General features: G+C 43.2%; 1 protein-coding gene across 6 annotated transcripts in view; it reads right to left on the bottom strand.

The window, feature by feature from the left end:
• Nucleotides 1–95: 95 nt before the first annotated feature.
• Nucleotides 96–23,278, bottom strand: part of LOC133158120 (potassium voltage-gated channel subfamily KQT member 5-like) — a 28,965-nt gene continuing 5,782 nt past the window's right edge. Inside the window, exons 2-17 of one of the 6 annotated variants that reach the window (XM_061285044.1) lie at nt 11,942–12,032; nt 11,433–11,559; nt 11,140–11,315; nt 10,866–10,991; nt 10,670–10,780; nt 10,503–10,598; nt 9,787–9,875; nt 8,773–8,799; nt 7,027–7,074; nt 5,781–6,025; nt 5,409–5,517; nt 4,690–4,821; nt 4,408–4,524; nt 3,933–4,022; nt 3,086–3,212; nt 96–3,004 (exon numbers count right to left, since the gene is read on the bottom strand). In XM_061285044.1, coding sequence (XP_061141028.1) covers nt 2,150–3,004; nt 3,086–3,212; nt 3,933–4,022; nt 4,408–4,524; nt 4,690–4,821; nt 5,409–5,517; nt 5,781–6,025; nt 7,027–7,074; nt 8,773–8,799; nt 9,787–9,875; nt 10,503–10,598; nt 10,670–10,780; nt 10,866–10,991; nt 11,140–11,315; nt 11,433–11,559; nt 11,942–12,032 — 2,566 coding nt within the window. In that variant the 3' untranslated portion in view covers nt 96–2,149. The remainder of the gene's footprint in view (nt 3,005–3,085; nt 3,213–3,932; nt 4,023–4,407; nt 4,525–4,689; nt 4,822–5,408; nt 5,518–5,780; nt 6,026–7,026; nt 7,075–8,772; nt 8,800–9,786; nt 9,876–10,502; nt 10,599–10,669; nt 10,781–10,865; nt 10,992–11,139; nt 11,316–11,432; nt 11,560–11,941; nt 12,033–23,278) is intronic. The other 5 variants (XM_061285047.1, XM_061285045.1, XM_061285049.1 and 2 more) reach the window with 5 other exon arrangements.

Raw genomic sequence — 23,278 nt, 5'->3', positions numbered from 1 at the left:
TACTATAGTATATAATGTGGACGTTATTATTGTTTTTTATTTTTTATATTTCTGTTAGGTCCCAATAAAATAACAAAAAGGTCACTGTAAAAACATTCACTTAAAATTTTTATTAAAGAGTATTTCATTTTGAAATCATTTTGGCTTTTTTCTCATCCAGAGAATGAATGTGCACTTGTAATAAATTAATTTCAAAGTAAACATCGTGTTAACATTGTCGAGCTTTTTAAGGCCCGTTGTGTAATAGTAAACAATAAATTACCATTCAAGCAGTATAGCCAAAATGCATGAAAATACAATGGAAAAAATCAGTGGAGACTGGAACAAGAGTTGAACAAACTTGATTGACAAATGATCCCCAAACGAAGCAGTGTGATATGAAAATAATATGGCATTCATTGGTAAACTACAGTACACAAACCAAAGAGTAGCGTTAAGTGATTAACAGATTCTTGAACATGATTTCTTTCTTTGTTAGTCAAAGTTTTCAATCACTACTCTCCAACATTAAGACACATTCAACTAGTGTGGTGTGTCACATTTTCAGGTGCTTTTTGTAAAGCATCATACCAGCAGCAACATATTGAAATACACTGGCCTGTTACAAAATTCTTGCTAACAAGAGAATATAATGGGCAGATTAAGGGTAGTCCATAACAAGTTAAATACATTTAAGACTAGTCAGTCTGGAAGCAATCTGAGACAAGAGCAACAGAATAGTTATTCACGTTTTTGAAATATGAGGACGAGTTTGACACGAATCATATGGGTTTGCCGCAAAAGGATTCAAATTGGCCTCTTATTGACAGATGATAACACACATCGGTGTTAAAACATAAAAAGCGCCATCCGAAATATCACATTTTCCAGTATGTTTACGTGCGCGTAATGTAAAATTATTCAGAGAGATCTTCCTTATCCTCCTGTATATTTTCCTAATAAATGAATGACGTCAAACATGACAGCTTGGCATTAAGATCATGCGGCGTTATTAGCTAATATTACATTTTCTCCTAATTTTGAATTAAAAAAAAAAAAAAAAATCAAGACAAGTTTCAACTCAGAGCATGTACAGTAGGTAGCCGAATTAGCTGCTAGCAAGATTAGCATTCGTGCTATTGAGTTAACGACAGCATACCGCTACTTTACATATAATACAAATACATCGCAGACAGCAGCAGACAATATGAGTTGATCATATATTGGCAAGTCTAGGTTGAGTTGTGCGCCTTCAATGTAATATCACGTTGTGCCACAATGCCAGACAGTATTAAAATCAAGTGGAAAGTTACAGCGGAAATTAAAAGCGAGGAGAAGAAGAGGCAGAGAAGTTCTCCGATTCAGCTCTAATAATAGTTGCTGTTCCCACTGAGAGAATACGAGTATATGTTTTTTTATGTGTTACAGCTCGGTGTGCGAAGTAACAATTGTGTGATTTATAAACAAAGAGTTCATTGGAATAACCTTTAAAGAAAGCAAATATGTATAAAAGAAATTAAAAAAAAGGTTACATGCTCCGATTGGCCGGTCTGCATTTAAGTGGGTGCGGTTTACTAAACGGTCAATCGTCTTTATTTCATATATTGGGGCAACCAGCATCCAAATACAAGAGTTGTCAAAAGAAAAAGTTTCATTCAATTTAATCATAATCTTTAAAAAATCTAGAACCAAATTATAGTATAGAAAAATCAGTTGATATTGATACGATTGATCGATAGTGTTCATGGGAGACAACGTGCAGTGCGTTCTTGTTCGTTTTTTTTTTGTTAGCGTTGCTAACCGCTAGTCCGCAACCGGCAGCTCATTTGAGATTTTGTGACACCGCAATGTGCTTGGCATACATTTGCCCGCTTTCACACATGTACGACTCGCGAAACCGGCGTCGAGCGAAATTTCAGAATGAACAGGAAAGGCACTATAACTAAATTTGACTTTCTCTAATGGACATATCAGGTTTAGGATGGTCCAGAAATTTCAGCTGAAAGCCAAATAGTCTTTTGCCTACTAAGTACACGGCGTGAAACAAAGTTGATGAGAATGAACAAAATATAGCAAGACATTCACAAGCTAGGAAATAAGTCATTTCCTGTTAAAGAGGCCTCCTGAAGAGCGGCATACAGTAACTTTGTGTGTGCATCTGTTGGTGTCGTCAGGCCAGCTGGATATGCGGCGACTGATCAAGAAAGTCCGAACCCAGCACGTCTTGCTCCACAGCTGGGTTCCTGTCAGAGTCTAAATGCTCACCGGGGGTCGGCGATGTGCGCTCGCAAATGAAGAGTCCGCTCCCGCTCCAGCCCTCGCCCCCGTGTCGATTGAGATTGTGCATGGAGAGAGACTTGGCAAGGGCGCCCCCCCAGTCGGGTGCCGCCGGGACGTCGCCCGGCGACAACATGAGCAAGGGGTCCACCTCCAGGCTCACGTGCCGCCTCCAGGTGGCGTCGGATTTCGAGCCGGGTTTCTCCCGTAGCTGCACGTAGCCCGTCTTCTCGCCGGGTTCCACCACGACGGAGGGGCCCGGGCCGCCCCTGTGTGCCACCACGCCATCCGACACGGGGCAGCGCAGGTGGGAGGGGTGCATGACGGGGGGCAACTGGAGGGTGAAGCCCCCCGCGGAAGGTGGAGGAGGAGGCAGGTCGGGGAAATGCGCCCGCCTGGTGCCGTTGGGGGTGACCAGCGTGGGGTAGGGGCTGTCAGGCGGCAGCAAGGGTGACGGGGACAGCGAGGCGGTGGACGGCGGGTAGGACGGAGGCGCAGAGTCCGGCGGACCCTCATCGCTGTCGGCCGGGGCCAGGATGAGCCGAAGACCCCTGGGGTGGGCGTTGCTGTCGCTTCCCTGCGGGGAAGGCGGGTCTCGGTCCAGGATGGAGGTCTGGTAGTCGCAGTCACGGTGGCGGTCCAGCTCGAAAAGCGGCAGCGAGGACAGGGCCAAAGCGGACGGACCACGCTGCAGGACTTGGCGGTACACGTCCAGAAGGGAGTCTAACTTGGACTCGATGGAGGAAACCTGGAAGCGAGCGAGAGAACAATCTCACACAGAGAGCCAACCAGAAATGAAGAACCATGTTCCATGTTTTGGCCTCCTCACCTGCCTCTCCACTTTACATACACGGCCCAGCATGCTGACGCCATCGTGGGCATCTCCGTCCGGGTTCAGTTTGTCCCTCATCCTCTTATCCACGGCAATTTGGCCTTTGCCCAGGATTTGATCCACCCTGACGCACACAAATCCAAACACGTTGGTCTTACTTAACACATCGTCACAAAGTCGAGGCGACACCAGACTTTCTTTTAAGTTGAAGAGCAAATCTGGATGCAAACCTGGTTAGTATAAAAAGGGGAGGGGAAAAAAAAAAGCACACATCATTGCGTTATTGCGGTCATAGTAATATTAAAAAAACCATTGAGATGTGAAGGTCATACGGTTGTCATCTTCACCCATAAATGTGCCTTTCCACAAATGAAGCAAAAGCACAAGTCCCAAGAAAAACACGCCAACATTAACACCAAATCCAATTCCAATTGAATTCTCATGGCACACAGTATGTTGCGGTCAAATTGTACCGTTATAAAGTTTAAAAAAAGAACACAAAAAAAACTATTTTCAAACTACCGTAATTTTCGGACTATAAGTCGCACCGGAGTATAAGTCGCACCAGCCATAAAATGCCCACAAAAGTGAAAAAAAACATATATATATATATATATATATATATGTATATAAGTCGCTCCTGAGTATAGGTCGCCCCCCCACCCAAACTATGAAAAAAAACGCGACTTATAGTCCGAAAATTACGGTATCCATCATTCCCCCCAACATGCGCACTGCAACCATCCGGCAAAGGCAAAACCAACCAAATGACAGACAGACGAGAAAAAGCGAAAGAATTAAAAATCCAAATAATGACGATCTCCAAAAATAATAAAAAGGCAACCCTGAGGCTGAGCTCTTCTTCCTGTTGCCATAATTGTAATGCAGGGCGGGGGAGGACATGTTCCTGAGTCGACTACTCAAGTTGGCCTGTCTGGACACAGCAAAAACACCACACCTGCCGTTAAAATACATTACCATTACCAATAACGACTTTTACAATTATCACAATAATCATATGCCATCTAAAAAGCTCTACACTAGCAAGCACAGCACAACTGGCCATTCCACACCGACACACTAATTCATGTTAGTCCAGTTATCCTACTCTTTAGTTACATTGTCGCCATACAAATTATACAGCCAATCTATTACTGTGCAGGTGTACCTAATGTTATGGACATAGAATTAATAGCCTCTCTTACACTGGCCGTCAAAGAATGTTTTTTTCCGGGAAAACTAGGATGAATGGATTTCCTGGTAGTGACATTAGTGTCGTGTTAGTTGAGGGAATATCGGACGCGGTGAGCGGGTCTAACCCCGGCGTGGACGACTTCCTCCGGGCCTGATTGTGATACAAATGCAGGGAGGGTGAGGAAAAGGTCTTGGCGTGTCGGCTGAGGGGTCTCGGAGCAGGACCTACAACCGTATCTAGTCTGAGGGAGACAAAAAAAAAAAAAAAAATCTGCATACAGCTGATCAAAAGCCTGAGCACACGCGTATCAAGAGGGGTGTGTGAACTTTTTATATCCGCTGTAGAAGGAAGAAGAGAGCCCACATCCAGGAGATGCCAAATGAAAGCGGCGGTTGATTTTTCCAACCTGGTCTGAAGGCTTTTGATGCGACACAGCATGTCCAGGTGTCCCGCCGAGTACTGCTCGATCACGTCTTTCACGTCGTACGGACGCAGCGTCTCCTTGAACTTCTTCTTGGCCACGTGGAAACTCATGATCCTGAGCGACACACACATATGATTAAAGCGTGACAATGACGGAGACTGTAACAACCGGCAAAAAACAGCAGATGGTAGCAAGACTCCAGCTTCACCCTTTCCTCCCCAGCTTAACAAAGCAAACACTGTGTGAAAATCAACTTCGCCGGAGGAAACCGAAGAACCCTGGTACTCGAGTGTGTGACGCCAATAATATTGATGCGGGTAAGCCGATCTGCGCATTTGCTTCCCTTGCCCCTGCCCCATTCCTGATGGGCTCAGCAGTTGTCCGTCTTTCCTGCTGAGAGGTGACAGATGAGCCTCTGTTATAGCAGTACCCACTGGGGAGAAGTTACCTCGGATCATAAACCCGACACCTTGGGAAAGCTTGGCCTCATGGTGTGTGTGTGTGTGTGTGTGGGGGGGGTCAAGTGGTGGTACTTCAACACTCAGTCTACACTATAACAACCGTGGAAAGAATTTTTCCATCATTTCTGCAAGGGCGGCAAACATATCGGGATACACCACTTGATCAATTAAGCGGAATCGAATTGGACACACCCATCCATCTTTTTTTTTTTTATAGCGCTAAGCACTTGACGGGCTCACCTGACAGCTCTGATCACGGCCTTAAGGGGAGCGGACAAGTCCTCGGCCGTGATGTCGCAGTGGCAGCCTCGCTCGTCCTGGGAATCTTCCGTGGTCATGCCGGCGTCCACTGAAAGACGAATAAACAATTTTGACTTTTTTTTATTTGTAGTGTTCAGGCAACTACCGTAATTTTCAGACTATAAATCGCACCGGAGTATAAGTCGCGCTAGCCATAAAATGCCCAAAAAAGTGAAAAAAAAAACATATATATGTATATAAGTCGCTCCTGATTATAAGTCGCCCCCCCCCACCCAAACTATGAAAAAAAACGCGATTTATAGTCCGGAAATTACGGTAATGTTACCAACGATTGAGTGGATGCTCGCTCACCGTCTGAAGGTGTGTTGCGCGTCTGACTCTTGAGCCTGAGCGAGGGTCGGAACCTTGTGCGGTCATTGAAGCTCCAGCTCTTTTGCACTTTGGTGGGGCTTTGGCCAATTAGCTCACCGCAGCCGCTCGCAGCCTCGTTGCCGGGGGAACAGCGCTGGCGGTCGTTAATAGACGCCTGGCGGCTCTTCACGCTCTGCCCCCGCGGGCTTGCCAAGCGGACTCGCTCCTTGAAGCTCAACTTTTGACTGCGTGGGTGAAGGGCCGAGATGGAATGAGGGGGATTGGAGGTAGAGAGCAGAAAATGAACGTTATGAGGTGCTCAAGTGTGTCCATCATAACAAGCGTCATCCAGCTGACATGCCCAAAAACCAAAGTGACAAAGCCAGTTTGCTCACCAGGGAAATAACAAGATGCCATCAAACAATAATCTAATCCATAATCTAATCTACGCACAATTCATAAAAGTATTCTGCAGGATCATCGTCACGCAAGTCATTCTGGAGCGCGACAAAGACAACAAACCTTACCCGCAAATTTCACCAAAACTTTCCGTGAGACAGAAAACACCAAGGAGCTACAGAAAACCATTTCAAAGGACTTGGAAAATGCTCACGATGCAATTTAGAGTCTGTAGCTGAGATGCTAACAAGTGCTAAATGCAATTGAATCAAATTGGACCAGCATGCAACGAAGCAGGGCCAAAGACAAAAACAAACAAACAAATCATTTAAATAAATAAATAAATAAATACAACATATTAAGAAATGAATATTTCCAGAAAGAATCTTGGATATTTCAGAGAACTGTCCAAAATGTTTTTGGAGGAAACGGGCATTAAAAGCAGGCATTGAGTCAATGAATAAGACTCGCCAAGGAATGCAAGTAAATAATTAAAATTTGACATTTTAAACAAAGTGCCATCGAAAAAAAAACAACATTTTAGCATGAAAAAATATTGTGTTGAATGGATTTTACACACATTCCAGGAATAAACCAAAAAATACCAATTCTATGGACTGAACCTCAAATCGAACGCTCGTCTAATATATTAGATAAACACTATATATCCACGCCGTCAAATCACGGACACAAATTTTCTGCGTAATTTACAATTAAACAAACAAAAATTTGTTTGAAATAAAAAGTATATTTCTCATTCATGCTATTAGTCGGTCATTCCCGCAATTTGCGGTGCGCTTGGCTTAGATTAGTTTCAGGACGGGGCAACCGGGATGCTGGGAAGTACCTCCTGTATTTCCTAGTATACCTTCGGAAGAATTTCCTGTGACCCTCACTAGAGTGCATGGGAAGAGGAAAACAATAAAAAAAAGGTGTTGGGAGTGAAAATAACTCACACATTTGTACACATAAAAAATATCGGCGCAAACACAGTCAAGGTGTAAAGTCTTGTGTTGTCGTCGTGAGCCTCCATGTTAGCTTTCAGCGGTCATAAGGGAAATCATTTCGTCTTCAGCGCACAAAACTGGAGTCCGATTTAATAAACTGAGCCCCCACGGGTGGTAGACTAGCAAGTAATCACTCGGTAGCTTCTGCGGGCACATGACTCAAGGTAGCATTTACGTTAGCACCCAACATAATCAATTGATAAGGCCATCACCCGGAAAAAAATAATCGAAGATAGCAAATGTCAACCAGCAGATCTCCTCCAATCACGAAGCACAGAACAACACTGGCTAGCACTAATAAAAAAAAAAGCCTTTTGGGCCCAAAAGGCGATCCATTTGTCTTTCGAAATAGCTCAAATAAAGCCCTCGGTGGTTAATGTCAAGTGAAACAGTAGAGTCGTGAAAACAAACTAAAGTATAAAAAGCCGCATCACAAGTGCAAATTGGGCTTAATTAAAGCCAGGGATTTATGAGCGCTCGCCATGCTGGATGCGGCTGTGGGCTGCCCTAATGAAACGTTTGGTTTGAGGATGACAAGCACTTTTGCTTGTGTCGCTTAACTGAGTGTAAAAATAAATAAGTCAAATAAAACATTGAAATGCTGTCAGAAGCTGCTGGCTCAGCGGGACTCGGCCAAATGTTGCCAGAGCGTAAAAACTCAATCAGGCTTATTAAAGTTTCTATTGGAAAGCAACTTTCTCCCCACTTCAACTTGATTTATCTCAGGAGCATTCACTGGCATCGCACATAAAACCAAAACCTAGTGACTTGACTAAATGCACATGACAATTTCTGCTGCCTTTTGATTGCACTTCAATATTTAGGACTCATGAACATATATTGTATATGTATATTTAACATTTGCATATAATAATAATGATAATAATACCGTTTTTTTCCATGTATAATGCGCAAAATTTAACTAATTTATTGTCCTACAATCTGGGGTGCGCATTATACATGGGTACAATTTATTTATTTTTTTCGTTTTGTTTTTTTATCCGGATATCATACGGAGGCCGCCATTACAGATGCACTTTCTTCTCTGCTGTTCACTTCAAACACGCTCCATACTAACACAATGCTCTCGTTTGCCGTCACAATGTACCCTACACAAATCCGAAACATTTCTTCGCTATTGAGTTTGCTAGCGCATGCGCAGTGATACTGACCGGCAGAATAACATCCGATTGTTCCCAAAGATTATCTTTTTTCTGAAATAATTTTACGTTTACGGACTTAAGTAGGAATCAAAATATGGGTGCGTATTATACATGGGTACAGGCTTTTTTTCCAGCATCAACTTGCCATTTTTCGGGTGCGTATTATACATGGGGGCGCATTATACATGGAAAAAAACGGTACTTAGGATTCATGTCTGTCTGTCATTTCCGCTGACTTTTGTTCAATTTGATATCTGGGCATGTACTATTTACCCCTCCGGCTTATCATTCACACACATGCTCCGCCTACTTGATTTCAATACACCAATCAATCAAGCAGTTCGGGTCTAAACCAGTGTACATGCTCACAAGAATGTTGACTTGAGAAGCGAGAGTGTGTGTGTGTGTGTGTGTGGCACAAACCTGTATGCGGTCTCGCCCTGCTCTTTCCTTCAAAGGTTAGTGCGACGACGAAGATGAAAAATAAGAGACAAAGGGGAAGAGAGGTCAGTGTTCCAGAGGATTAATACGGGAGAACATTCAAGGGAGCGAGATGCGCTTGGGAAGCCAAGAACGTTAACGCATGCAAGCTGTAGCCATGCACAAGACGGAGATAATGTGAGGTATGAGGAGCTCAATGTGGAACATTTGCTGGCTACGATGACAAGCAAAAACAAAAGGAAAGAACTTCTGGCGTCAATGTGTGTCGTGCTTGGCTTTTCAGAAGCACCCGTTCATTCATTAAAGCCATTTGTGAAGTACAGATTTTTTTTTTTTTTTAACTTGAGTATTCATTTTCTCTGAGGACTTATGTAACGTGGATTTGTGCACATGCTAGATGCGTAGCGTTGGTGCTTTATGATCTTTTTTTTTTCCAGTGCTCGGCCATCTTCTTTTGGATGGGCGTACATGAAGTGTGGTCAGTACTTTTTCCAGCTGTGCCTAATATTCTGGCCGGTGAGTGTGTGAGAATGGTACATGCCAGAGTGTGAAGAGGTGAACAGATTGACGTGAGCCACAAAGATGATGGAGGAGAAAAAGGTTTGAGTCCACAAGCGAGGAGGGGCGGGTTCAGGTTTGGGCGGGGGGGGGGGCTTCCACCTACTTGGCGGGGCTGCAGGTATGCAATGCCTTCAAATGAGGCTTCCAGGTCGCAACGGAAACCGAGTTCTCATCGGCAGCGTAACTACGCCAGACACACTACGTGCAGAGGAGGGGGATGAGTTATGATTGACAGGTCAAATGTAAACAAGGAGGGCGGAGAGGGGGGGGGGGGGCATGGAGGAGTAGTGAGGAGGAACAAAGAGAAAAAGCTTTTTTAGGGTTTTTGTTTTTTTAAGATAGGGCACTGTTGATGCAGTGTGTGTGTGTGTTTGTGTGTGTGCTTGACGGAAGGAGGCGGTGGTGATGGTGGAGGTGGGTGGGAGGGATACATGCCTGAGGGGGGGGAGGGCGCTTTGGTAGTGATACCAGGTGGCGTGGAGGTAGGGACGAGCACCATCAGTGGAGTACAGACGCCAAGCTGCCTGGTGGGGGAGGGGGGGGGGGGGGTGACATGTATACACGTTTACACACACACACACACACATCGGGGGAGCAATGAGACAAAGGTGGTGGTGAGGCAAAAGGGAAGGGCTGTGTTAGGACCAGCGGTCATTTTCTCTGCTACCAGCCAGCCCAAAAAACACAGCGTAGAGATGAGATGTATAAAGTGTGTGTGTGTGTGTGTCATGGAGGCGTAATGGATAAATGAGCGCCGCCATCATATTTTGACTGATACACTGGAATCTGCTCCCAAGGTTGCGTTCACCTGTTGGGGTTAAAGCTTATCAAGTTACTGGAGGAGAAGAAGAAGAAGAAAGTGAACAAGAAGCAGAAGGAGGAGAAGAAGGAGAAACGTATGGTGTGTGATGTGACACATCACTGCAGCCTGGAGGTACATCTGTCCGGGGCATGATCGCCATGGTAACAGCTCACGCCATTAATTACCAGTGACACACACACACACGTTCAGAGAACTTCACTGAGAGGTTGAGCAGAGGTGGAAACATGCAACTGTGTGACATTAAACACACAGTGGGGAATACACAAGAAGGTTGGTTCTGATCTTCAAGTGCTGCAAGAGAAGGGGGTGCAGAGTGTGTGTGTGTTACCTGGATGAGACTGGCTGCAGGATTGCGTCTCTTTTCAAAGTGCTTCTGCCGATGTTGCTCCTGTACTTTTAGGGCAAAACCTGAACCCAGAATGCCCTGAAAGAAAAAAAGACACAATGAATCAAACTCACAACGCACACAAAATGCGTCACGTGTGCGTGTCTCACAGCAGGCAAGGCAAAGAAGGAGATTCCCAGGAGAGCAAAGCCGGCAGACAACAACCTCCCAGTCCAAGTTTGCGGCGTCTTATCACCGTAGCCGATGGTGGTTAGAGTGATCTGAAAGTTCAACAGGAAAGCGCCCGAGGTTCGAATCGTCTATTTTCCAAAAATGCGAGCTGAGGACAAACTGAGCGCTTCTCACCGTGCCCCACCAAAGAGCATCGGCATAGGTGGCAAAGTCCTTGTTTTCCTCTTTCTCCACCAAGTAGACAAGGAAGGAGGAGAAGATGAGCACCAGGAAGCCGATGTACCACGCTGTCACCAGCTCCTGAAACACGCACAACCGCAAAAGGGATCAAAAGATCGTGGTGACTTGTGGGGAAATATCCGCTGCTAACAAAATGGCGGAAAAGACTCACATTTGTTTAATTTCTTTCGTTTTATCATCTTATGGAAATCCGGCCCTGCCGTCGTACCTTGCTATGGGCGTAGACGACAGAGCCCAGCAGCTTCCAGGTCCCTCCCCGCCGGTCCATGCGCACCATGCGCACGATCTGGAGGAAGCGGAGGCTGCGCAGGGCCGAGGCGGCGAAGATGTTGCCCTGGCTGCCGGCGGAAACCACGGCGACGGAGGCGATCAGCACGATGATGTCTGGGGAAGGAGGAAAAGGTCAACCCTGCATCTTCTGAAGTGTCGAGTCAACTCCAAATCTTTTGTTATTGCCTTCCGGAAAACTACACACGCACATAAAAATGCATTGCGTCATACCGATGATACAAAATGGCTTCCGGGCAAAGCGGAGGCGTCCTTGCCAGCCTCGGTAGCGACAGCAGCAGCCGGCGCTCCATATTCGGATGATGTACTCCAGACCAAACACGACGATCATCACAAACTCCTGCAAAAGAACACACGGCAACAACACGTCATGAAAACAATGGCTTTTTAGTTGAACAATAAAGCTATTCTCCTGTTTTATGAATGGCAACAGGTGGACACACACAGGTTGATTGTACCTTCTGCCATCTAGTGGTCGAGCATGTCATTGTTTTGGCAAAGCTAAATGAACAAAGCCACATTATTTGGAGAGTAGGTAAGCAAATACTCGTTTTCAGACCGCTGAGGTGAAATCTGATATTTATCCTACGGCTTAAAACAATAAATGTCAATAGACCCTCAGCCTTTTCAATTTCGCATGGTTCATCAGTTGGAGAACACACATCTGAATTAGTTGCGTGTGTGTGTGTTTGTGGGGGGGAGTGGGTGTGTGGGTGTCCTACCAGAATGAGAAGACAGTGCGAGGAGAATTCCTGGTGAGCAGGAATGGTGGAAAACACGGACAGCACCAAGCATCCAAACACCAGGATGAACCTGGGGGAGACAAACACAACTCGGTTTTGCTAATTTTGCAGCTCTTGTGACTATTTCTGAAACATAAAAAGAAACAGCTAACGTTAGCTTACCGTCATTTTCGGACTATAAGTCGCACCAGCCATAAAATGCCCCAAAAAGTGAAAAAAAACATATATATAAAAAAAAACGGGACTTATAGTCCGAAAATTACGGTATATATACGTGTATGATGTAAACCCTAAAAAGGAAAAATAGGAAAGGAGGAATCTATTAAAATCGGAAATCAGATTCTTATGGGAGGGGAAAAAAAAGATTTGGATTTAAGCCCATATCGCTTTACACACACATTTATCTCATTTAGACGAGACACACACACGCACTCTTTGGCTTTAAGCAAAACACTTTGTAATAGGTGTAAAGAGTGTTAAGAACTTCCCTACACACTCCATAAATCATCGGGATGTGTGTGCGTTTGTGCGAGAATGTGGTATGCAAGCGCAGGTCACCGTTTTCCACACATCATCATCCTGACGTAGCGTATGTGTACGTACGTGCCGCCGCCTCCTGAGCGTGCCAAGCTTGCAGGGCTTTTCAATCAAGGGGGCTGAGAGCGAGCGAGCGAATGGAAAGAAAGAATAAAAAAAAAAGATGCAACGATGGATGTGGAAGACAAAACAGGGCCAGATGAGATACTCGCTTTGAACCATAGGTTTTATACCCCCGCCTCCTAAAAATAAAAATAACTTGGAGATGTGGTCAAATAGCAAAAATCTCATTTCTTGGATTTGAAACGTTTCTGTGCTGGGATCAGCAGCTTGAGCTAAAGGAAAGTAGCAAAAAAATGCAAATATAGATTAATTAAATTAATTAGAGATGACAAAATATAAAGGTTGAAAAAAAGAAAAAAACAAAGTATATATATTTTCTAAATGTAAATGTAAAATAAGACAAAACAAGTACGTAGAAGATAATGAACAGGACAAGTTGTCGTCGGAGGACGATGACAAAGAACGGAACGGAGCGGTCGCCAAACCTTTCCATCACAACCGATCCTGTTTATGCACTCGAGCGCGCCGGCGATGATGGTGGTCGTAAAAGTCGCGCCTTTTATTTCCCAGCAACGCCAAAACACAACCAGGCACATTTCCATCGCTTCCTCCTCACGCTAACTACATCATAACTTGGATTCTGATAACAATCAAAAATGTTGTTTGATCTTATTCTCATCTTTGTTTTCCTTTCTTCATTTTGGTTCAGTTTTTGTTGATCTTTTTTTTTTTCCACGTTTGTTTCATCTTTGCTTACTTTTGTTACCTTTTAATGTTTTCTTCAGCTTTGTTTACCTTTAAGTATCTTGTCCTCATTTAGCATTTTTTTGGGGTAGTCTATTTTTGTTATATATAAAAACATGTTTGTTATACAAAAAACATATATTTAGATATATTTATTTATTTAAATATTATTTATTTATTTATTATTTATTACATATATATATATATATTAAATATATATTTACATATAAAAAACTAATATTACTGAACAGGAAACTAAGATGAGAGACATTCCAAAAGTACGGAAAAATATGGATGTGTGGGAAGGTTTTCATGAGTGGTGCTTGATTGCCTCCAGTCCTGGTTGGCTGATGGCGGCATGACAGAAACATGACGTCGGCTCCGACGGTTGCGTGTCCAGAGTGCGTGTGACATATGGCTTTATCATGGAAGGCATCACGACAGACTACATCTGTTACAAAGATTGTGTGTGCGTGTGAGATGATCCGCTCGCACATCAACTGCTTTTATTAATTCCGTCTTGACACTCTCATGTCCGAAGAATTGAAAACATATGAGTCAGACATACATTTTTTTTTGTGTAACACTTCAGCAAGCATCACATCGGATTAATTGTTAAAGCTTTTTTTTTCTACTCGCAGAAAGTTGAAAAATTAACCTACCGTAATTCTCGGACTATAAGTCGCACCGGAGTATAAGTCGCACCAGCCATAAAATGGCCAAAAAAGTGAAAAAAAAAACCATATATATGTATATAAGTCGCTCCTGAGTATAAATCGCCCCCCCCACCCAAACTATGAAAAAAAAACGCGACTTATAGTCCGAAATTTACGGTAAATTAAATTTTCTAAAAAATCAAAATGCAGCTTTATCAATAATGTAATCACATGGTGAAAAAAAATCACAATTTTGATTCGAAAAACAATTATCATCCACTCTAGCAAGGATGTAATATCCACGCTTTTGTTTGGCGCGACACATTGTGGTGATTCCCTCAAAGTAAACAAACAAAGCTAAGATAAACTGCTTCTCTCTAACACCAACAACGAGGGATGCTTTTCATTCCTAAAATATAAAGTCAAATGTAATCACCAGCCTTCCCCTCTGGGGCTAATCTGCAGAGTTGATGATTTGAGCGCTTTGGAAAAAAAAAGGAAAGCACTACGTAATGGAATATTAGTGGCTGTCGTGTCTGGCTTACTACTACTGTTACACACGCACACACTCAAACACGGCGGTCTGGACAGCATCAACGGCGGCGGTCATCGCGCCGGTGTCTGGGTTATACACAGTTTAAAGTTCCCTTGGCAAGACACACAAACACGGCAAATGGGAGCGTGTAAGCCAGCTTGTTTTACGCCGCAAGTTTGGAGTCATTCAAGAACATTTTCCGTCAACCCATCCAACGCAACGGGATGCCGACACCACATCACACGCATGCATAAAGAGAAAAAAAAGGGAAGCAAGCGAAATGTGAAAGTTGGCTTTCGTTCCGAGGACTTTCTGCGACGTGCCTAAAGTGTCTTGGCGATTAAATAAGATTAAAAGCAGTCGAAAAGTGATTTGAAAAGTGTGGGACGCTGATGTTATGTTAGCTCCCTCTAGTGGTGCATGATAGAATTACTGAATTAACTGTTCGAAGTCTACCAAACTGATTGGCTTAAATATACAATTTTTAAATTGATACACTGCATTTGTGAAGCAGAGTACATAGTGATCATATAGTAGGACACATAACATGTATCCATTACCGTATATTTGTGGGCGGGGCCTAAATAAAAAGCCTTTCTTTAAGCCTGGATAGCGAACACTCAAATTTAGCCCCCAGCCTTTCACGAAGCTGTCATTAGCATTTTTTTTTACGATAATTATTATCAATAATAACAATCAGCTGCTGGAACATCTCGAGTGGCATCTTGGCAGCTGCTTCTTCGTATCGGCCTCTCCCGTGCGGAGTGGCGCTGGTAAAGGATACACTTTCCCTTTTTAACTGCCCTACATTCCCGCAAAACACACACACACACACACTTATAATGCTGCCTGGAGATGAGTGATGACCACACGATCACCTTAAAACTTCTCTTTGCTAAGCGCTCTACTTCCCGAGGGCCTACACGACATAGTGAGGGTGTTTTTTTTCCGTTAAGGTCTTAATGTTTGTGTGTGTTGGTCCCCGTCACGGCATCTGGAACTTCTTCCCATTTCACCACCGTTTATGGTAGAGCCATCACCAGGAGGACATCTATGGTGCATCCCTCCTCCACCCCTCCGAGGCTGACCGTGTTTAAGAGACTCCTAAGGTGGAGAGGAACGTCCGTCCAAAGTGGGGGTGGTGGTGGAGGAGACCGCCCAGAACCCATCAACGGGTCACGGAGCTCGTTAGCAAACAGGTCAAAGATGGTCATCTTAAAATCCAATGGGGGTTTGAACCTTGAATCACCACTGACTCATTTCTTTTGTTTGACTTTTGAGACATGTTTTTGCTCTTCTTTCCTCAAACACCACCGAGCAGTAAAACCTACTAAATGCACTCAGTTAAAAAAAAAAAAAAAAAAGTTTCCCACATGGTTTGCCCCTAAACGTATTGGCAAACGACGAGACACTTGTAAACATGCTAACACAAGCTAACCGCATACAAGGCTTTTAAATGGCTGTGTTGACGTCGCCTGTGCAGTGCGGTGGTTGAAGTTTTACATGCTAACATGCTAACACACTACATATACACAACTTTTAGAAGGAAAATAAGCTTTCCCTTAACATTTGACCAATTCTCAGCATTCCAAAGCCTAATTTGTAATAGTACCTAAAATAGAACAAGGAATGTGAAATTTTAATCCTGTTAGCATAGCATCTGTTAGCAGTTTAGGATCAATCTCCGAACTAATGTCTGTGTACTCTTAAACTCAATAGCACATCACTTAGGGACAATATATTCCGAATTATAGGTTCTTATAGGTTGTTAGCATGCTATATGTTAGCAGTAGACTGGGTTGAAAATCAAGGTATCAGGACACCTCCAAGCATGCTATAAGGAAGAAACCACAGACTCGCCTCGACTTGATGTCTATTTTGGGTGGTACCACCATGGAGACCACTGCACTTAACATCAGCCCCCCCGAGACAGCACAACGCTAAATGAGAAGATTTGTCTTGTCAACAAGGCCCTTTACACGGAGGTCGGTGTTTATTTCAGATCGGGCCTATCCCAGCTGACTTTGGGCGAGAGACTTGATACACCCCGAACTGGTCGCCGGACCGGTCGCAGGGCTAGAGCACATAGACACAATGAAAAATATATTGCTGTATGAATAAAAAACACGAATTGCTTTGAGCTAAATTGGACTGCCCACTCAAAACAACCTATTTTCAGCAAGATAAAAAAAATAGGGTTTAAAGTATGCTGTAATTATTGATCCTCGGGGTATTGTGACAAAAGAATGGCACGAATAAATCATTTGGAAAGTGTTTCAAATCTGCAAAAATAAAATCTTTACAGCCCAAGAAGCACATCAGCGAGACAAAAATGTGTGCTTATGTTTACGATACACGGCTGCAAGACCACAGGGATGGGCTAACAGATGCTAAAATGAATTATTCTGGCACACAAGGCTAATTAGCTTGGGAGTTTGGTAACAAGTCATGCGTCACGGGGCCAAATAAAAGCCAGAGTCATTAGATGATGATGCCACGGTTATGCCAATCAGCGAAGAGAAAGTAACAAAAATGTCGCAGTGTTTGCCATTTAAATGTTGTCTCTTTCTTTTGAAAAACAATCTCAACGTCCACACGCCACCTCCAGGCCTCTGCAAGTAACCCGATCCGAGCCGGGGTCTTTTCGGACCCGCTTGCCTCTAAATATAAATCCCTGGCATCGAACGGGAAAACGGATCCATCCCCGCCTTTCCTCATTTGACACGGTGAACAAGTTGAAAAACAATCCTCAGAGTCGGACCCAAGATGGTCGATGAGACGTTCTCGTTTCCGTAGTAGTTGGAGTCGTTTATCAAAGTGATATTTTTATCACATTGATGAATGACTTTCGAAGGAGACTGGCCGCGGGATGGAAGAAGAGCTTCTTGATGAATTTCACTATCAATCTTTGGCTTTGTGCAGCAAGCTCCCATTTGACTCTATTATCATTCTGTGTGCGAGTGTGTGTTCCTGTTTTCCAATCTCTACGTAGCTCTATTCAGGACACCCTATACATTTATCGTGAAGACATTTTAATCTTCGTGGGGACATATCAACTGGTCATCTTTCTATTTTTGTATGGGATTTTTATTGTGAATCTGAATGTGTTTCAAAAGCTCGAAATTCCCACTGTAGTTTAGCCTCTTCTAGAAAATGTGTGTCTAATTGTGCGGCACCGCAAGTGACACTCAAACTTTGTGAGGTCTCTTCATGTGGACATTTTAGTACTGTGTGTTTTTGTCTTTTTATTTTCCCTATCTTTATTTTGGGAACATTTTAACAGTTCTTGTTTCATATGTGTGTGTCTGTTTTTGTCATTTAAGAAAAGGAACCCTATTGGACTATGTGTGTGTGTGTTTTCTAATCATTGTGTGGCAAAACATTTGACATATATTTTGATGTTTTCCATTTAAGGAGCTTATTAGGAAAAAAAAAGAAGCTTCAACTAGCTTCTTTAACCAAATCAGAGAAACAAAAAGGTACAAACGTGCGAGACGGAGATGCTGACGAAAGCGATCGGGAGGAGGAAGAAGAAAGACTCCATTATGAGCCATTAGGATTATCCAAGTCAACATTTATGAGTATTGATGATTTAATTTGCGCTGGAGAGCGGAACAAGAAGTCATAGCCAGTGTATCTCTGAAATTACATTAGCAACCAAACAGCTTTTTTTCTTTTTTTTTTGGTAGTGTCATTTCTTCCAATTTTCTCTCCACATTCCATCACGCTGAAGGAAAAAAAATATATATATTGAGAGCAAACCTATCTCTTGTGGTAAATAAACACGCAACTGCACGATTCATTTGCAGCATTGCAGATTGTTCTTCGGTGAATTTATTCCAGTTGAACCGTGCTTGTGAGTCAGATGTTGGCACGCGCCGCGGGAGCAAATGTGATTGACTTACACCGTGTGGGAGCGCGCTTCAATGTAAATCAATGAGACCTCGCAGACACTGCAGGAATGTGGCAGGATGGTGATGTCACGGGAATAAAAGGTCATTCTAAAGATTTCTTTTTTATTGTTGCTTGTTTGGCACAGTAAAGCAAAAACTACTCAATGGATTTCTGTGAGTTGGAACACAGGACAAAAAAAAAATTTGCATTCACATCGGGTGAGCGTGCAGCATTCTGCTATTTCTTATTCCAGTTAATACGGTGGATTCTTTTCCACAAATTGCTCATTGAATAATTCATGAAACTAAAGTTTGATGTAAACAATTAATCCATTTTGGATGGTAATTCAAAACATGTCCCTGCTGACTTGCACTACTTTAGACTAACAACAAAGGAAAAGTTGAGTTTAGCCAGATGAGTGACTTTAATTCTTGTTAAGTACGTGTGTCCAAACGTAAATCATTGACGCCATGCATCGTTGAGATGCTTCGAAGGAACACACCGTATTCCCAAAGAGGGGACATGTTCTTAAAAGCACATCAAGTACAGACGGCCAGACGGAGAGTCCCAATAAGTACAAAAAGGAGGCCTCGTCTGTTTTATCCACTATGCGCAGGACTTGATTTGATTGGATGATAATCCTGACGATTATGCGTAATCAAAGCGCTAACGACTAGCTCTCTCGCGACACGATGCTCTGGTTGACGTCACATGACGTGGGAAATCGTTTTTTTCCGCTTTCAACATTCATGACCGTCTAATAAATGACTCACATAAAACTAGTCAGCCTTTGATGACGTGTGATTATATTTTTTTTCATTTGTTTTCCACTGTTGAAGGCTACTTGAGGGGTTTTATTATTTTTACATTTTACAACTGGCCACATATTGGTTCTGTTTTGAATCTGTCGAGAGTTCAAAAAAACGTTTTCTGCAGGTTCTTTGCAGCCGATCAATGGACTTTATATGGAGGAAAATGTGATGCTGTCATAGTCGTAAACAAATTGAAAAAAAAAACTTTTACCTTGTCAAATTGATGCAGATAAATACGTGAATGAATTTATAATGAGAGTCGGTGGAGGACCCCGTCGGCCAATTAATGGAGTGAAGGTGGAGAAAAGCAAACCGAACAAAGTTGGAGGATGTTTTGTGTCGGCCTGCGCATCGATCTACCGTGTTGTTTGTTCTACTTGGCGCGGAGACACGCAAACACCCACAACAGACGGTAATCAATCCACAGCCCCTCTCCAGTGAGAAGGTTGCCCAAAGTGTTGCTTGTTGTCGCGGCAACGGGGAGGAGAATCAGACAGGCCGTGACAGATAGATGGTTTCCACATTACGACTGTGCGCGTGTGTGTGTGTGTGTATCCAACAATTAGCCACGGCCCTAATCACCAGGAAGGAGGTGTGCGTCCTTTCGCTATCATTACGATCAATAATACATAAAGGTCGTGAGGAGGGGGGAGGCCCATAAGGTGTTGGCCTCCAAATCCATTTAGCAGAAGCAATCGTTTAGCAGCAACTATACGAGCTCAAAGTGGAAAAATCGTTAAAGGCCTGTGTGGAACTATTTCACTTCAAAAAAAGAAATTGCATTTTTTCATTATTTTTATCCTATTATTATTAAAACATTTTACATCATTAAATAATTAACTTAAAGGAGAAGTCAAGTCAAAAAAAATATTTTTAATGATACGTTCTATGCGCCTCCACTCAGCTGTAGCCCCTCAGAGATATTCAAAAGTATTGGTTTCAATATCGTCAAAATGGTCTCGGTAATCGGTAATGGTGCATCGATTCCGATGATTTCGGCGATACGGTATCGTTAGCAAATGGTGCGCTACCGCACCGCACCATTGTAAAGCCCTAAAAAGCCTCAGGATGAAAAACGTGCCGATCCATCCATTATTGTCCATTTTGGGTTCAAGCCAGGCCTGGAGAAGCTGCTCTCAAGTTCCCTCTCTTTAATACGGCTGGGCTGAACGCATCGGTGACGCAACCGTAACTCATCCCGGGAACATCGCCTCCTCCTGGCTTTACTTAACAAGGTCAGGAGACGACAGGCTAACGGAGACATTTGTCACCCGGCACTCGCTCCTCGCCTATTAGCATTGCCATGTGTGTGTGATCAATAATCTTTTTTTTCGACCTGTCACCTTTCGGCTGGCTGACGATTTGGGGTAATGTTCTTTTCCAGAATAATGTGACCAATAACAAAAAAACCTTGACAATCTAAGATATCTGTTTCATATCGGGGGGTCACGTTTGGGTGAATTATTTAGCGAGTGGAACGTGTTTAGTGTTTTTTTTTGTAAAACACATTATTATTCATATAAATGTCCACTCATTTACCGCCCATCCAACTCGAAAGTACATCCCCAGTCAAATTTTCCATGGAAAGTTAATAAAGTAGTGTATCTGTCTAGGGGTGCTATTCTTTGCCTGCACAAAATTATATTGCCTCTACTTGGCAGCACTGGATCGCATTAGGGCAACGTTGAAGAATGAATTATATGAAATCGGTAAAGTGCCAGCCACGGTATTAAAGTCGTCTTTAAAAGCAAGAAAGCCGGGTCGAAATAAATGAATAATAAATGATTGAAGTATACGAGTCGGCTGCAGGCGTCTCTTATGGATATCAAGGGAACTATCGGGATAGTTAAGAGTTCCTTGCCGTTTGACTTTTTTTTTTTTTCTCGTGACACGAAATGACGAGGAGGTGATTTTTAGAAAACAATTACCATGGTGACAGTTTGGACAATTCCATATATAATTGATCTGAATGGGAAGTTTGGCTGAATAAATCCAAATTGTATTGGATTCAATGAGATGCTGACTCATTTGAAGATAAGCGGCTAACGTGAGCTTCCAAGCATGGAGGTGGTCGCCTCCTTGCACAGCTGCTTGCATTCTCGGCGAGGGAACAGTTGGAGCAATTGGAGCGAGAAGTGCACGCTCGCGCCATGTGACCTCGGGAGGGACATTTAGGAAGTGTGCAACAAGAGCTCCTCGAACAGGACGTGGGCACTGTTGACCGTCCGTCTTCCAAACAGAGTGCTCTGTACCAAGCGGCTGACGAGATGGAATCATTGCGAACCGAGTGTAATAGAACAAAGTGAATTATTGAGCTATAAAAATACAAAACGACACTTGTTATTGCTTTGGCTGTATCGCAAGTGCCAGAGGCTGAGCTGCTCTGTGTTTGTTCCCCGAGTGACCCTTACCTAATATGTTCCATGTGGCCCACTGAAAAATCCTAATCCGAATACATATACCGTTAAAGCCCTCAATGGTGACCTGCTTCTATTTCGGTTGAATCGAAGTTTACGGCTCGCACACTTGCACACACACACACACACACACACACACATAGGAGCTGCGATACTATCCAAACAGCCAGCTGTCCTGTTGTGTCAGGCCGCTCGCTCTGTTGGCTGCAGGCCTGGGAGAAAGCTTACTTTGACAAAACAGAGCCTCACTCCGCATTAGGCCCAACTCCCGTCAATGGACTGGGCCCAAAGCCTACAAACACACACATACGCACACATATGCACACACGCAGCACACACAACACACGCCGCCAGAGAAAGTGTCTCCCACACTTTCATTCACAGGGACATTCTCTCTCCCCTTGCGGCTTGTTCACCATCACCCGAGGATGCCGACGCGCACGCACACACACACGTGAAAAAAAAAAGCCAAGCTTTCAGTCTCAAATATGAGCTGCCGATTACTGTCAAAACGCTGGTTGCTAGGGGCAACCCTGACTATGCTGGCAGATTTACACTACAGTGAAACCGGCAGTACTTTGACAAAGCCCGTTACGTAACCCACCTGTATCAAATCTATTTCATAATTTAAAAGTCGGGATGTTTCTATATCTTTTTTTTTTTTTGCAGACCGATACCAGTATGAATTATTCAACTCTTTCAATACTCGCAAGTAGCGATACCGAGGAACCGATACCGAACTTTTCTCCCTCTTAAGAAAAATAGCACTGTATTACATACTAAATACAAACTAAAATGTAAAAGACAATGAACCGGTTCATTAGGTAATGACTACAAGTACAGCGGTATTTGTGTAATAGGCATGTACCTTTAAGGGGCGTGGCCGAGAGAGCAATTTCAGATCATAATTTGCGGTAATGACAGTTTAAACTAATAATACAGCAAAATGGTCTATGAGATGAAGCCACACAGGTCCAGAAAGCAGCATATCCATTACCCCCCCCCCCCCCCCTCGTGATTTCCTCCCTCGCATCCCGTCATTAGAGCAGCGTCATGAATCACATGGGAAAAGCTAGCAGCCGATCAAATGGTATCACGTCTTGGAATTGATAGAAGAAAGCCACCTGGGATAAATAGCAGTGATCAATTATTTACAATGTGTTAGGAAGGTTTGCCTTGGATGTTTTCGCTATGTGTACACACACACATACAAATACACACATATACACACACACATTGACAACCTACTCAAATATTCACTCGCTTGAGGCCCCAAAGGGTTTTTGATATCAGCTCAATGTTAAGGTATACAGATGGATTACTGGAGGCTGCCTGATGCAATCAAAATGCGGCATACGAGAGAGGTCGTTCAAAAAATAAAAAATAAAAATAGTGAATTTCTAGAATCGAGTTTTGGATAATATTTTTATGAGAATTCTGTCTTAAGGCCAAAAAACAAGATTGGAATGTGGAGGATTCAAATAATATGCAGCGTTGAGTATTGTGGGTGGGTGGATGGGTGGATAGATAGATAGATAGATAGATAGATAGATAGATAGATAGATAGATAGATAGATAGATAGATAGATAGATAGATAGATAGATAGATAGATAGATAGATAGATAGATAGATAGATAGATAGATAGATAGATAGATA

This window comes from Syngnathus typhle, linkage group LG8, assembly GCF_033458585.1.
Source record: "Syngnathus typhle isolate RoL2023-S1 ecotype Sweden linkage group LG8, RoL_Styp_1.0, whole genome shotgun sequence".
Classification (NCBI taxonomy): domain Eukaryota; kingdom Metazoa; phylum Chordata; class Actinopteri; order Syngnathiformes; family Syngnathidae; genus Syngnathus; species Syngnathus typhle.
This window is presented reverse-complemented; position numbering and strand designations above follow the sequence as displayed.